This window comes from Falco rusticolus, chromosome 1 (genome assembly GCF_015220075.1).
Source record: "Falco rusticolus isolate bFalRus1 chromosome 1, bFalRus1.pri, whole genome shotgun sequence".
Lineage (NCBI taxonomy): Eukaryota > Metazoa > Chordata > Aves > Falconiformes > Falconidae > Falco > Falco rusticolus.
In genome coordinates this window covers 39,685,705-39,697,951 of record NC_051187.1, presented here as the reverse complement: position 1 = coordinate 39,697,951, position 12,247 = coordinate 39,685,705, and the positions used below count along the sequence as shown (strand labels likewise).

The following is a 12,247-nucleotide window of genomic DNA, read 5'->3' as shown; positions in this document are numbered from 1 at the left end:
AACCTTTGCATTTAAGCCCACCGGGGGAAAATGAAAAATATTACCAAGCTGCCAAAGCCCACAAAATACAGCTTAACGTAAGCCAGTAAAAAAAAAAAACAAACTAGCAGCAGCCAGAAAGCAGCTATCAAAGAACGACCTGCCACACTGCAAACAAGATGAAACGAGGCATGTGATTGGCAGTGTCCAATAAGTTAATCTGTAGACTGGTTTTTTTTAACCATTCTTTTGAGTCTAGATTTGATCCCAAATCAGTGCATGAATCAAATATTTTTTTCCCCCCTCTCTCTCTTCTCCTTAGATCCTTTCACTTCTGTCTGATGAAAGATGTTACTTTAAGGGCATGCTTTTCTCCTGATCCCAAAGTCCTTTTGCATGGAAGACATGTTCTATGCTTCAAACCTCCCACCATAAAGAGTTTTGCTATTCTACAAACACATGTCTAAACTGATGCCAAGAGCACTCCTAGGTGTAGTCTGATTCTAGACTACAGAACTACAGCTAGAACTAAAGCTTCACATAGAATCTAAAAAAATATCACTAAGGTTAGCGGCCACCTTTTCTTACAGGCTGTTTTAAGTACAGTAGCATTTGGAAAAGCAAAAGTAATCTACTTTAGAGAATATGTTGTACTAAATCCATAACTCATTTCCCAATCCAACACTGTTATTCTTGCAATTCAGGAGACCTCCTGGAAAAACTCCTGAGAATATGCAATCCTTACTAGTACTTCTTCTGTGACGGAAAACACACAAAAATTGACCCCAGCACCCAACCTTGAAGGTCAAGCTCTAAAATTAAGCCTTTTTGTTAATGCAAAGACAGAAACAAAGTTATTACAAAAGCTTATCAGGAGAAAGATATTTGAAACACTGTCAGCTACTGCTACTTCCTAGGGACATTGTGCCAGTTTGATTTACCCCTGTTCAAAAATAACCTCAGTATATTTCATCACCCTGAAAAACAGGTAGTGTGCACAAACTGCAGCTTTCCCAAAAAAGTCCTTTATAAAAATTGGATCAAGATCAGCACCATCTACCAGTTAACCATAATTGCAGTAAATGCTCCTGAACACAAACATAAGTTCAAGAACACGAACTTGCTGCTTCCTCTGAACTGAGAAGGAAGGAAGGTGGTTGCACTGGGTTAGTCTTGACTACAGTTTGAAACAAAGAGTCTATCCCTCCAAGTCCCTATGACATCCTGTAAAGGCTAACAGACTTCTGTCAAAATGACACTCGTCATGGCTCAAAGTCCTTTCATGTGACATGAGAAAATGAGACTAGAGACAATTAAAATAACTGCACCTTTTTATTTTGTAGCATGTAAGTACTGTTTTTTCCCCATAATCTATTTTGATGTTTAAGGTTTGTCACAGAAAACCAAGTACAAACCAGTAAATTGTTCTACTGGATCTGAATCATCATAGAATGACTCTCTTTTCGAAGGCTTGCTAAGTAAAGGGGAAAAACATGAACACGTAGGTCTCTAAGAAACATCTTAACAGAATAAACAAAGGCCATTAAAACACAATCAACAGGAAGGGCTCTATGTAACACAATACACAGGCTGCAGAGTTCTGAGCTCCAGCGGAAGGAAGCTCTAGTCAACAGTGCACAAAAGAAGCAAGACCATGCTGCAGTCCAGAAAGATGCCTTTGTGTTATTCTGAAAGTTCAATTTTTTTTCAACTTAATAAAGTAGGAAAAGTGGGAGGAAAATAAAAATCCCACTACAGCTTCACTTTCAAACTTTCATTATGTAACTTCACTGCCTTCACTTTTGCTGTAAGAAAAAGAAAAACCATGTCTGACAAAAATTTTCTCCAGAATGCTCCAAATAACACAGCATTCTGTCAATAAAAGATTACAAAGCAGTCGATTAGCATTGCCTCCTTCCTGATCTTTAACTTATACTGAAGAATTCAAATCAACTTGTTTTGGCTTTATGCACCTTTTCTCTGTACAGTGACACTTTGATTGCCTTAGGATTACCACCAGCACCACAAAAAAGTGTCAACAAAAATTAATGGCCAAGCAAAATAAATATTATTAGCACTTTTTAAAAGACAACCACATGGAAATTCAAAGTTTAGCTTCTAGTTGCACTGGAACAATTCAGGCATCCCAGTAAGCACATTAATATATCTCATCTTTACTTGAAAGAAGTTATCACAAGATGTGTAGTTATCCACAGTTAAAGTGCATTACTATGATGCTTCGGAAATTACATTTATGAACAAATTTATTAATTCTAATTTTGTTACTAACTCCCCAGTTCCTTCATAGATATTTTACCATCTTCTTTCTTCACAATCCTTATGCTAAAGCAACTATATATGTTGTCCAATGTATCTCAGACAATTACCTCAGCCACTAAAGATTATCAGCAATATTTAGACTGGAGAGAGCTAAGTAGTAACTCCATCATTAAAAATAACGCAGTTCTATCCCAATTGCTAGTAGTACATATAAAGGACAGGGAACGAAAAGTAGTGTCTAAAAAACATGGAAACTGCATGGGCTAGAGACACAGAAAAATTTCCCTTAACCAGAATTCCACCCTATCAGAGCAGCTATGGAGACAAGAAGTTGACTTCAGTTGTCACAGAAAACCTTACTTGGAAAAAAGGCAACTAATTTTGAGGGAGAAACAGACAGCTTAGAGAAACTAACCAAACCTTTCAAAAAAATAAAAGAAGTGTTAGAAAACTGAAACAGAAGTTGCATAAGTAATAGTTTTACTAGAGATGTGTACTTTAGGCAACAAAAAAATATAAAGAGAAACTTTATTGGAAAGCTCACACAAACTAAATGATCATGTCCCTGATGATATGAAGACAAGCACCCAGAATGCAGAACTGCTTGGAAAATTGCGCTTAACTGCAAGGACTCAGAAAACACCCTCTACCATGAATTCAAGATAACACTCCATTAATGTTAAGAATTATGTAAAAGGAAGCAACAGGTTCATTAAAGCTATCCAAAGACCACCAGCTGAATCACTTAAGTTCAGAGACACAGACACACTGGAGTACTATTTGTGTAAGATACAAAGTCTACCAAGCACAGCAGTATTTACACACATACCAGTCCTGGCTGTTAATGGCATCTCCATATCCTGGTGTGTCAACTACTGTTAAACGCAGTTTCACACCTCGCTCCTCTATTTCTACCGTAGAAGCTTCAATTTGAACTGTTCTCTCTATTTTCTCTAAAAGAAAAGGAACATATTTACTGTTATTACGCCTATCAGTTGCTGCAGAAACCCCTGCAGGAGAGAGCAATAGAGAATGAAATGCAATCTGAACTGTATTGTAATCTACATGACAAAGTATTTTACAGGGAAAAAAAAAACCACAAGCTAGCCAGTCAAAATTTAACAATACATTTTTGTAAATAAACAAGAACCAAAGAACTAAAAAGGGGGGATTTACTCATGACAATATGCAGAAGTAAAATTTTACTACTCAGAAACATGCTAGATTCTTTGTCAGAACGAATTTACACCTCTAACCAGGATTTAAGGCACTACAGGCAAAAAGTATTAGAGGAAATGAGGATTAGAGCAAAATCACCTTTAGGTATATTGACACCTAAAAGGTTGCGGGGGGGTGGGTTTTTTAACAATTACTGAAGAAACAACAAAAGCTGAGTCTTTGAAAGGAAATATAAATGAGAAAATGACAGCACAAAAAATAATTTGGAAGATTAAAATACATCTAGATAACATGAAGAAAGGGTCTCACAGGTGAAGTTAGCAGAATGAAGCAATGTTAACTGAAAGAACATAAAATTTCATAGGATATATGCTGGAGGAACTGCAAAACCATATTTACCTGCAGCTCCAGGAATATAACGTTCTGGATAAAGATCAGTCAGGAACAGACTGTTAATTAAAGTGGATTTTCCCAAGCCAGACTCACCTACAAACAAAATAATTCAGGTTATTAAGCATATACACCTTTTACTCTTAAACTTTTTAAAGCACCTCTTTTTCCCAAGTGCATGTTATGGAGGAAAAATAATTTGTTCATCAGGATCCACCCTAGCTTTTGATATAAAAACATCAAAGGCTCAGCTAAGCACTTTAAAAACACAGGAAAAACAAGCCTCTAGTGTTTTTATAAATGTTACACGAAAATGAGAAGTTTACTGTAATACATTTCATAATAAAAGCTGAAAGGTCATACAGCGCTTTGACTACAGATCTAGAGATAGCTTGGTTACCTCAAGGAAATAAAAGCTTTTTTCCACTTAAACTTAAAAAATCTGGAGCTGTAACTCTCCTGCTGAAAATTTCTGAGAGCTTTAAGGTTTTTCTAAGCTAGAAATTGCACCTTGAACACTGTTAGGAGGGACAATGAATAAAGAAACCCCAAACTAACAGTTGAACTTTGCACCCTTACAGTTAGGCTATACACATCCTATGAAACATGAAACAAAATTATAACAAATATTATTCAAAATTCATCTAGAAAATAAATCTAGAACCTCATTTCATAAAAATTTTGTCCTATAAAATAATAAAGGTAAGACCTGTAAATGTGATCAGTAAACCTGAATTTAAAAAAGTAACTTTTTTCCTAACCCAAGCAATCAAAGGAGTCAACACTTAGAACAACTAGCCGTGATATTTTAGATGCCACTAACTTCCATCTCTGTTATCTGTATTTATCATCACAAGCTACGTGAAATAAAAACACCTCTACACTTACCAAAAACTACCTATTTATTTCACAGACATGGCTGAAAACTGTCACCAAATAATCCCAAACAGTACTACAGAGCACAGAGAATAAGAAGTGTAATGCATCTCTTCTCATTTTCATTTTTCAATAACATGTAATTTCAAGGTAACTATGACAAAAAGGTGGTAAGTACTATGGATTCCCTTTGCATTTGTATAACATTAAACTGATTCAATGTAAGTATCATTCAACGTGCCAAGAATAATCTCTTAAAACGGCTTTGTACCTGAAGGACTTTCCATCAAAGACTCCTACAGGTGCCTGTTCACAGAACAGGCAAATTCAAAGTTTAGTTCGAATACCAGAGTGAGTCAGGATGGAACAGAAGAAAACAGAAGAATAGCGTCACCGTTTCAACAGGAAGATATTCACCATGTGCATTCATGCCTTCAGCTGGGGAAATGGGAGTCAAAGAAAGATTAAGCAACTACCCCTACCATCTGATGATGAGTCAGGAATACAAGAATGTCCTGTTGGCTCCAAGTCATCATCTTTAATCACTACAAATACTCCCTCCTACCAGACATGACAAAATAGTGTAAGATTTAATTACAGTGCACGGAAGTTCAAAGCTGCTTCTTCTTCTGTGTAACGGTCAGTTGCTAAGTAGGAAGACATATATGTCTATGTGAAAGAAATTTGTTATTGTATAACGATCAAAAATACTTAAACAAAGCACTTACCAACCACCATCAGTGTGAATTCAAAGCCCTTCTTCACAGATTTCCTGTGAACTTGGTTGGGCAGATTAGCAAATCCCACATAGCCTGCTGAGTCGGAAAACTGACAAAAAACCAAGAGTTGAGTATAAATGAGATCTCCTTCCCCCTAAGAAGTTGAAAGAGAGTTCAGCTGATTCTAAACAATAAAGTGCAGAAGTATATAAAGCACATGGAAAAAGAGAATGAAACAATTTTTTGTTGCTATAGTAAGGCAGACCTTGAAACAGACCCATTTCCCAAGCAGTCTAATATAAATAGAAATCTATTAAGTACTTTAGGCTACAGATAAACAAAGATCTCCCCTTTGTTAAAAAAAAAATCTGCAAGCTTGCATGAACATGCTATTATTAATCTGAAACTGTAAACGTAGCTAAAAATCCCAAAGATCTTAAGCTAAAGGCCAAAAATATCTCTTGAAATTTGGTATCTGCTGCTACTATCTTCTATAAGAGTAAATAATGCATACACTCACACGTAGAAAACCAGGAACACTCTATAGTAATGCAGAGATTACGAAAACATAATTACACAGAGATCTACCTTCTGCTTGTTAAGCTGCTCACCTATCTTCTAAATGTTTAATTTCTAACACAAAAGCAGGAAAAAGAAACATGCCTGAAAAACTTATCAAAGCTATTTGGGCTATAAAAAGGGCAGTTTGCTTCACCATCTGTCATCAATTGACTGAAAACCTAATAGGAGCCTCAACAGGAACTGCAGCCACTTAATGTAGGGACCTATGAGCCAGCTGGAACCAAATGTTTTCTTCACAGATGAGTTTATGGTGAGAACAGTTTTTATCCAATGCCAGACCTCCAGTGGGGCAGGGGGGGGATACAGGGCCATTCAGTTACTTCCTAACAATCCTTTTAAAACTGACCCAGATGGGCAAAAACATTAGAAATAAAGGGTTGTAAAATTAAATTTCCTTAGGTAAAGGCACCATTCTAAATGCACAAGCAAACACTGAATGTCTGGCAAATATCTGAAAGCCCATGCAAGCTCTGTTGCTACCAAACAGTTCCTTTTCAGAAACACATCTGAAGCAATAAGGTATCATTTATTCACTATTTTACCACCTCAGTAAAACCACAAGTAATTTCAGAAGCTGAACAGATTCTAAACACAATTTTAGCTATGCAGGCGCTTTCTTACCTTTACTTTTTCACCAGACTGAGACATGTTTCGTCACTTCAAGTTTCAGATACTGGAAAATAAAATCCACAGTGCATGTTAGCTGACTTGAAGGTTACATTAATTTCAATTCTGAACTGATCAATTGCATATAATATTCACATTTTTTTCTAGTAGAATAAAATGTCACATAGTCAAAGATTAATAAAACAAACAAGCCATAATCAAAATGGCTGCCTCCGCAAAGCTAGTCACAGGAAAAAAATTACACAGAATTATCAAAATCAGAACATTTAAATACTTAAAAGTTTTAAAATAGAAAGAGTCCTTTAAAACTCAGAATATTAAAATTCTGCATCCTTAAATACCTTTCACCCATCCTGTCTTTAAAGAAGGAAAAATATCTACTGAAAGCTAATGCTGAGTATGCAAGGTACTCCTGAAGTTTTGTGGGGTTTTTTTATGTTCTCTGATTCTGTACTTAGCTAATAAAACCTGAAATTCAAATACTCTGTTTCCAACCCCTATAAAGAATAGCATAAGGAGGTCCTTTCTCCTTCCATTTTTACCTTTTCCACTTAGGAATTATATTTTTCTTAAAGATGATTTACAAATTGGTGAACATAATGTAACTGTTGTCCAAAAATTTGAGAATTACTACCACATACAAAAACTCTCCCACAAATGGGACACCTACAGGATTTCCAGGTAAAGGTTCTAACATTATTTTCAGTCGCTTTGAAGTACCATCACTGAATACAAACGCTACACTGAACATTAGCACTTGGCTAACCCAAGCTAGACATGAAAATTCACCCTGATCTGAAGGATTATCAAAAGGATTTGTTCTTTAGTTTCAAACACCCAGAACAGCTGGGTTTTGGCAAGCCCTTATCTTTTTACTCAAGAATGTTAGTTGTGCTATAGATTAATTATCACAGCAGTAGCGAGGCCCTTTTATTTAGAGCAGCCACAGAGCACGGACAGGAAACGCAGAAGTGGCAGGAGCACTTCACAGCTTGGTTTGTTGACAACACAACTCTTGGCCTGGGAAAGCAGGGAAGTGACCTATGCAGGCACCTGTGTGTTCAGACAGAAATGCCTTCCTGTTGGGTAGCGGAAGTCATTCTAGCAGGATACAGTCCAGTTTCTGACACCAACAGTCTGACGGACAAATCCTAGCAGAGACAGATACTAAGCTTTGGGCTAAAGGAAAAGTCTAAGTTAGCATAACTGCAACTTGGCAGTTTAAAAAAAAACATGTCTTTAGCTCACAGGGCATTTCATTTGCCCTGAAGCAGGCATTTCAAATCCTGGCAGCTGTGCAGACATCAGCCACCTTGTAAGCTAGGAAAGCTGTTGGGTTGTGGGGTTTTTTTTTCTCCTCTAACTTCTCCCCTCCACCCCCCCCCCAGTTCATTTGCTTGTTAATGAAAGCCTAATAGGTTCATTGCCTAGAAAATAAGGAGGTCCTGATCCTAATCATCTTCTGACAGCCTCTAACAGGGTATTCCTCAAAACTGCCTGGGAAACACCACTTAAGAATGGTTTTGAAAAAACAGAGCTCCTTTTTCTTTGACCAATACACAAGTGCTCATTCCAGCCTCCAGCCAAGAAGTGTTACAGATCTTTAAAGACAGCCACAGCCTCACTGACAGATGTAACTCACCGCTCTGCTCTGCTCACATCTTGTTTCTACTTTTGCAAATCTCTCCTGTCACCTTGTCTATACATTCAGTGACATAATTCAAGAGTTTAGAAAAGTTCATAAATAGTCATTGTCCGAGTGCTAATGCAGATATACCTTCTGGCCCATTTCTCACAGTAATGCCACGTGAGAAGCCACCCAGAGAAGCTGCCTACAGCTAAAGGTGAGAAGGAGGAACAATCCAGATTTAAATATGTATTTTTTAAATTACTGAATTACTTCTGCTTTAAACTGACAGTACAGTCACATCCAATGTAGCATTACCCAAGCTACTTGATTAAAAAGCAGAAGAGTCAAAATCGTCAACTGATTATGACACATTCGGTGTGTCATATCATAAAAACCTAAACTTTACAACAAATCATTCCACAAATAAAATTCACAAAACCTGTTTCCTACCAGGTAAACCACATTCACCTTGTGACTTACTCTGACCAAAAAGCTGCTGTAGCCAAAGCCACAGGACAGCTGCTCTGATCCCATCATGACTGCAGCACATGCTTAAATGTTTGTGTACAACCAGCATCCAGTTAGTTATTTCCCACTGTATTTTGTTAGAATAGAAATATTCTAACTAAAAGTTAGCTGGACAACAACAACAGAAAAAAAACCCAAACTGCTGATCCGCAACACCTAAAGAAGGCACTGAGGTTCACACAACTCCTCAGTTACTCTGCCTCAACACACCGTGCAATTCGTAACACTGCCCTCAGGAGGCTTCCGAGAAAATTTAACCCACCAACTTCCCCCGATGACCATGAGCTGTCTTCCTGAAGCTTTACTATACTACTACAAATCAAAACCTTAAAATTAGCAACATACCGTATGTTACATCTTCCTACAGCACCCAATAACGGCACCACTTACAGCATTGCTCACAAGTGATAACTTGCCAACAGACCAGACTACATTACAGATCAATGACTGCTGAAATCCTGAAGTCTGTCTGCATGTAACTGAAACAAGCGTTAATATAATGCGGAGTTCAGTGTCTGGCAACACTCCAGATATTAAACATTACAATTTCTAGATGTGGGACTTTTTCATCGATTTTCCATAGTAAAATTAAATATTAAAAAAAAGCCACAAAAAAACCCTAAGGCAAAACAGAGCAAGCCATAGCTGTTCTGCTTTCTTTAGATTTTCAAAGGGCTGTTTTCAATCATTATGAGACAAGGAAAGCAGTACACGAAAAATATTTCCAAGCGAAAGGAACAGATAAGATACAATTGCATTAGCTTGCAAAACGCAGTGAAACTTTATTTGTAAGTAATTGTGGGTCCCATCTAGCAGGTTTAGCAGAAAAAAGGGACACTCTGCTATAGTATAGGAATGCCCAAATCAGTTTTTGAATAGTGAATAACGTAACAAACTTTCATTTCAGATCCCAACAAATTCCTATCCTAAACAACATGCTGTTCGGCGAGGGGAGCAGATCATCCCTAAGTTCAGTTGCAGTTGCTGCCTCTACAAATAGTGAGGCCTAGAACGTGCCATCCTACCGCCTTCTGCTAGGAACAGCATCCCAATAAGAGAGAATGAGAGGGGAAGGAAAATGGGTCATTTCCTTTGTTCCTGTCAGGATGCAAGAAGTAAACTGTTAAGAACAGGCAGACTGGGAGCTTCTTAATAGGAACCAGCACAAAATGCTACGGAAAATATACAAAGACTGTTTCCATATAAGGATATTAAACAACATGTTAAAATAATTACTTTAGAGTGACGTTAACAACCATCTCTACAAGCAGAATAGCCCTCCTGATTGATCATGTGAGGCTTCTTTCTTCCCAGTAGAGGTTATATAACTCTGATTATTTGTTTTTTACTACTTTCTGTGGTTCTTTGTTAGGTTATTAAATACTTTTTAAAAATTAAGTAGGTTTCCAAGTGCTGGGAATGATCTCAAAAGCATTACCATTCTGAAGTGACATTTTCAGACTTAAAGCAGACATAAAACCACCAAAAAAATGTAAGTAAAATACCAATATTTGAGATTTCTCACAAAAAAGAACTACAAAAACCCACAAAGAAATGAGTCAAGAACCGAGGCACATAAATAATAATTGAAAAAAATATTTATAACTCCCCCAAGTGTCTTGCATACAGGAAAACAAGGAAGTTACATGAAAATTAGAAGTTTCCTCACTGTATTCCAAATTGGATATAGGGGTGTTAAAATACAAAACAGTTAACTTTTTTTTTTTTTTGTAGCTTACGCTATCAAAGTTGTATGAATCACCCAATTCTATCCAACAACAGCAGGTCCAGCAGAGCCTGTTCTCTGTGTCATGCTTTGTTCATAGCACATCCTCACCTCTGTGGTTGGAAACCACCTCACTGAAGCTCCCAGGGAAAAGCATCACTCCCTCTATATTAACATCCCAGATGATTCCATTTTCCTCGTTAAAAACAAAAGGTATCAAATGAAAGAATTCTCTCTTATACATGAACAATTGAATACATTTCTGCATTACTCTTACTCAGGAAAATGACTGTATTACTTCCACTAAATAGAGAATTTAACAGCAAATGCCCAGCTAAGGTATCTGCAGGCAGATCAAGCTAAGTGTATGCCACTGCTTTGTCTTTGAACTAGTATTCAGTGTTCCTAAGTTTTGCAGACTGTTTTGATAATGCATTCGAACCAATAACACACCATACAGATTATTACTGGGAATGCACTGCTGTTCATCACAACTTGTAACATTTTTGTGACTTAAGAGCACACCTAGGCACCGCAAAGGCAGGCAAGGACTAAGCAAGTAAAAGAACCATGTATGAGCACTGTTCTTAAAAGGCCTAGAAAAAGCAACACATGAATCTAGAGCTCTAACCCTGAATATTTTATTTAAAGTTCCATTTCAGTGTTAACATGCTATTCTAGACAAGTTCTTTTCTTGCTGTTATTACAATGAATAGTCACTTAAAAAGCACAAAGGTGGCAATAATACGTTGACAACCACTTTTAGCAACAATGTGCTTCCCATGCAAGCAGCTTTTGATGGTATTTTCCCAAAGTTACTGTATCTGAGAAAAATACTGTACAACAGGCCTGTAAATCTGAAAATCAGGGGCTTCTTTTTAAATTAAGAAACTGAACATATTACCCATGATCACTCATCAGGAAATAGGCAGCTCTGCCTCACACCCACAAAGCTTACGTGTAACTGTGTACATACTGGCAAACTGCAGTTAGTATTTTCAGTCACTTCCAAATCATGCTTAAGTCCCATGATACCATGAGGTGTCCAACCTGCATATGAACTTAAGCCTAAAAAAAAAGTAAAGCACTTGTTCCATCTGCTGCCAAATGAGGTATACATCCTTCTGTACAGCAGTGGGCTCTGCATTCTGCTCCCAGCAGTTGGCCACACTTGGTGTTGCAATTTTAGAAACATCTGAGGAATGCCCGATGGAGACAGAGCTTCCTGCTCCATCCTCGCCCCCCATCCCCAGATGGGCCAGACCTAGCAGCACTGAGGCCTTGTCCCCATCTCAAAAGCAACGCAGGCCTCGCTTTAAAAACAAATACAAGTGCGCTTAAACTGCCCGCGAGCCGGCTGCGGGACTTCGCGGGTTCTGCCCTAATAGGCTTCTCCCCCCTCACACCTCAGCTTCAACAGCCTCGCCCCACGCCGCGGGGCAGGCCGCGGCCAGGCCGCTGGGCCTGCACACGGAGCACACACCACCGCGGGCGGGCTCCGGGGACGGGACCGGACGGGACCGGGCCCAGCTGTGGGGCGGAGCGGTATGCGGGACGAGGCACCCACCCGCCGGCCAGAGGTGGCGGCCCAGCCCCCCGGCACTTACCTGAGCTACAGCCGCTTCCGCCGGTGCCTCCCTGCCAGGCCGCGATTTGCCACCTCCCCCGGCGGAGCCCGCCCACACCCCACGCGCCAACGCGGCCGAGTGCCTATCTACCCTCCGCGCGACT

General features: G+C 38.6%; 1 protein-coding gene across 2 annotated transcripts in view; it reads right to left on the bottom strand.

The window, feature by feature from the left end:
- Positions 1 to 12,247, bottom strand: part of LOC119142555 (septin-2) — a 39,816-nt gene extending 27,569 nt beyond the window's left edge. The window contains exons 1-5 of one of the 2 annotated variants that reach the window (XM_037375695.1): positions 12,124 to 12,247; positions 6,627 to 6,678; positions 5,433 to 5,532; positions 3,838 to 3,924; positions 3,089 to 3,212 (exon numbers count right to left, since the gene is read on the bottom strand). In XM_037375695.1, coding sequence (XP_037231592.1) covers positions 3,089 to 3,212; positions 3,838 to 3,924; positions 5,433 to 5,532; positions 6,627 to 6,653 — 338 coding nt within the window. In that variant the 5' untranslated portion in view covers positions 6,654 to 6,678; positions 12,124 to 12,247. The remainder of the gene's footprint in view (positions 1 to 3,088; positions 3,213 to 3,837; positions 3,925 to 5,432; positions 5,533 to 6,626; positions 6,679 to 12,123) is intronic. The other variant, XM_037375694.1, reaches the window with a different exon arrangement.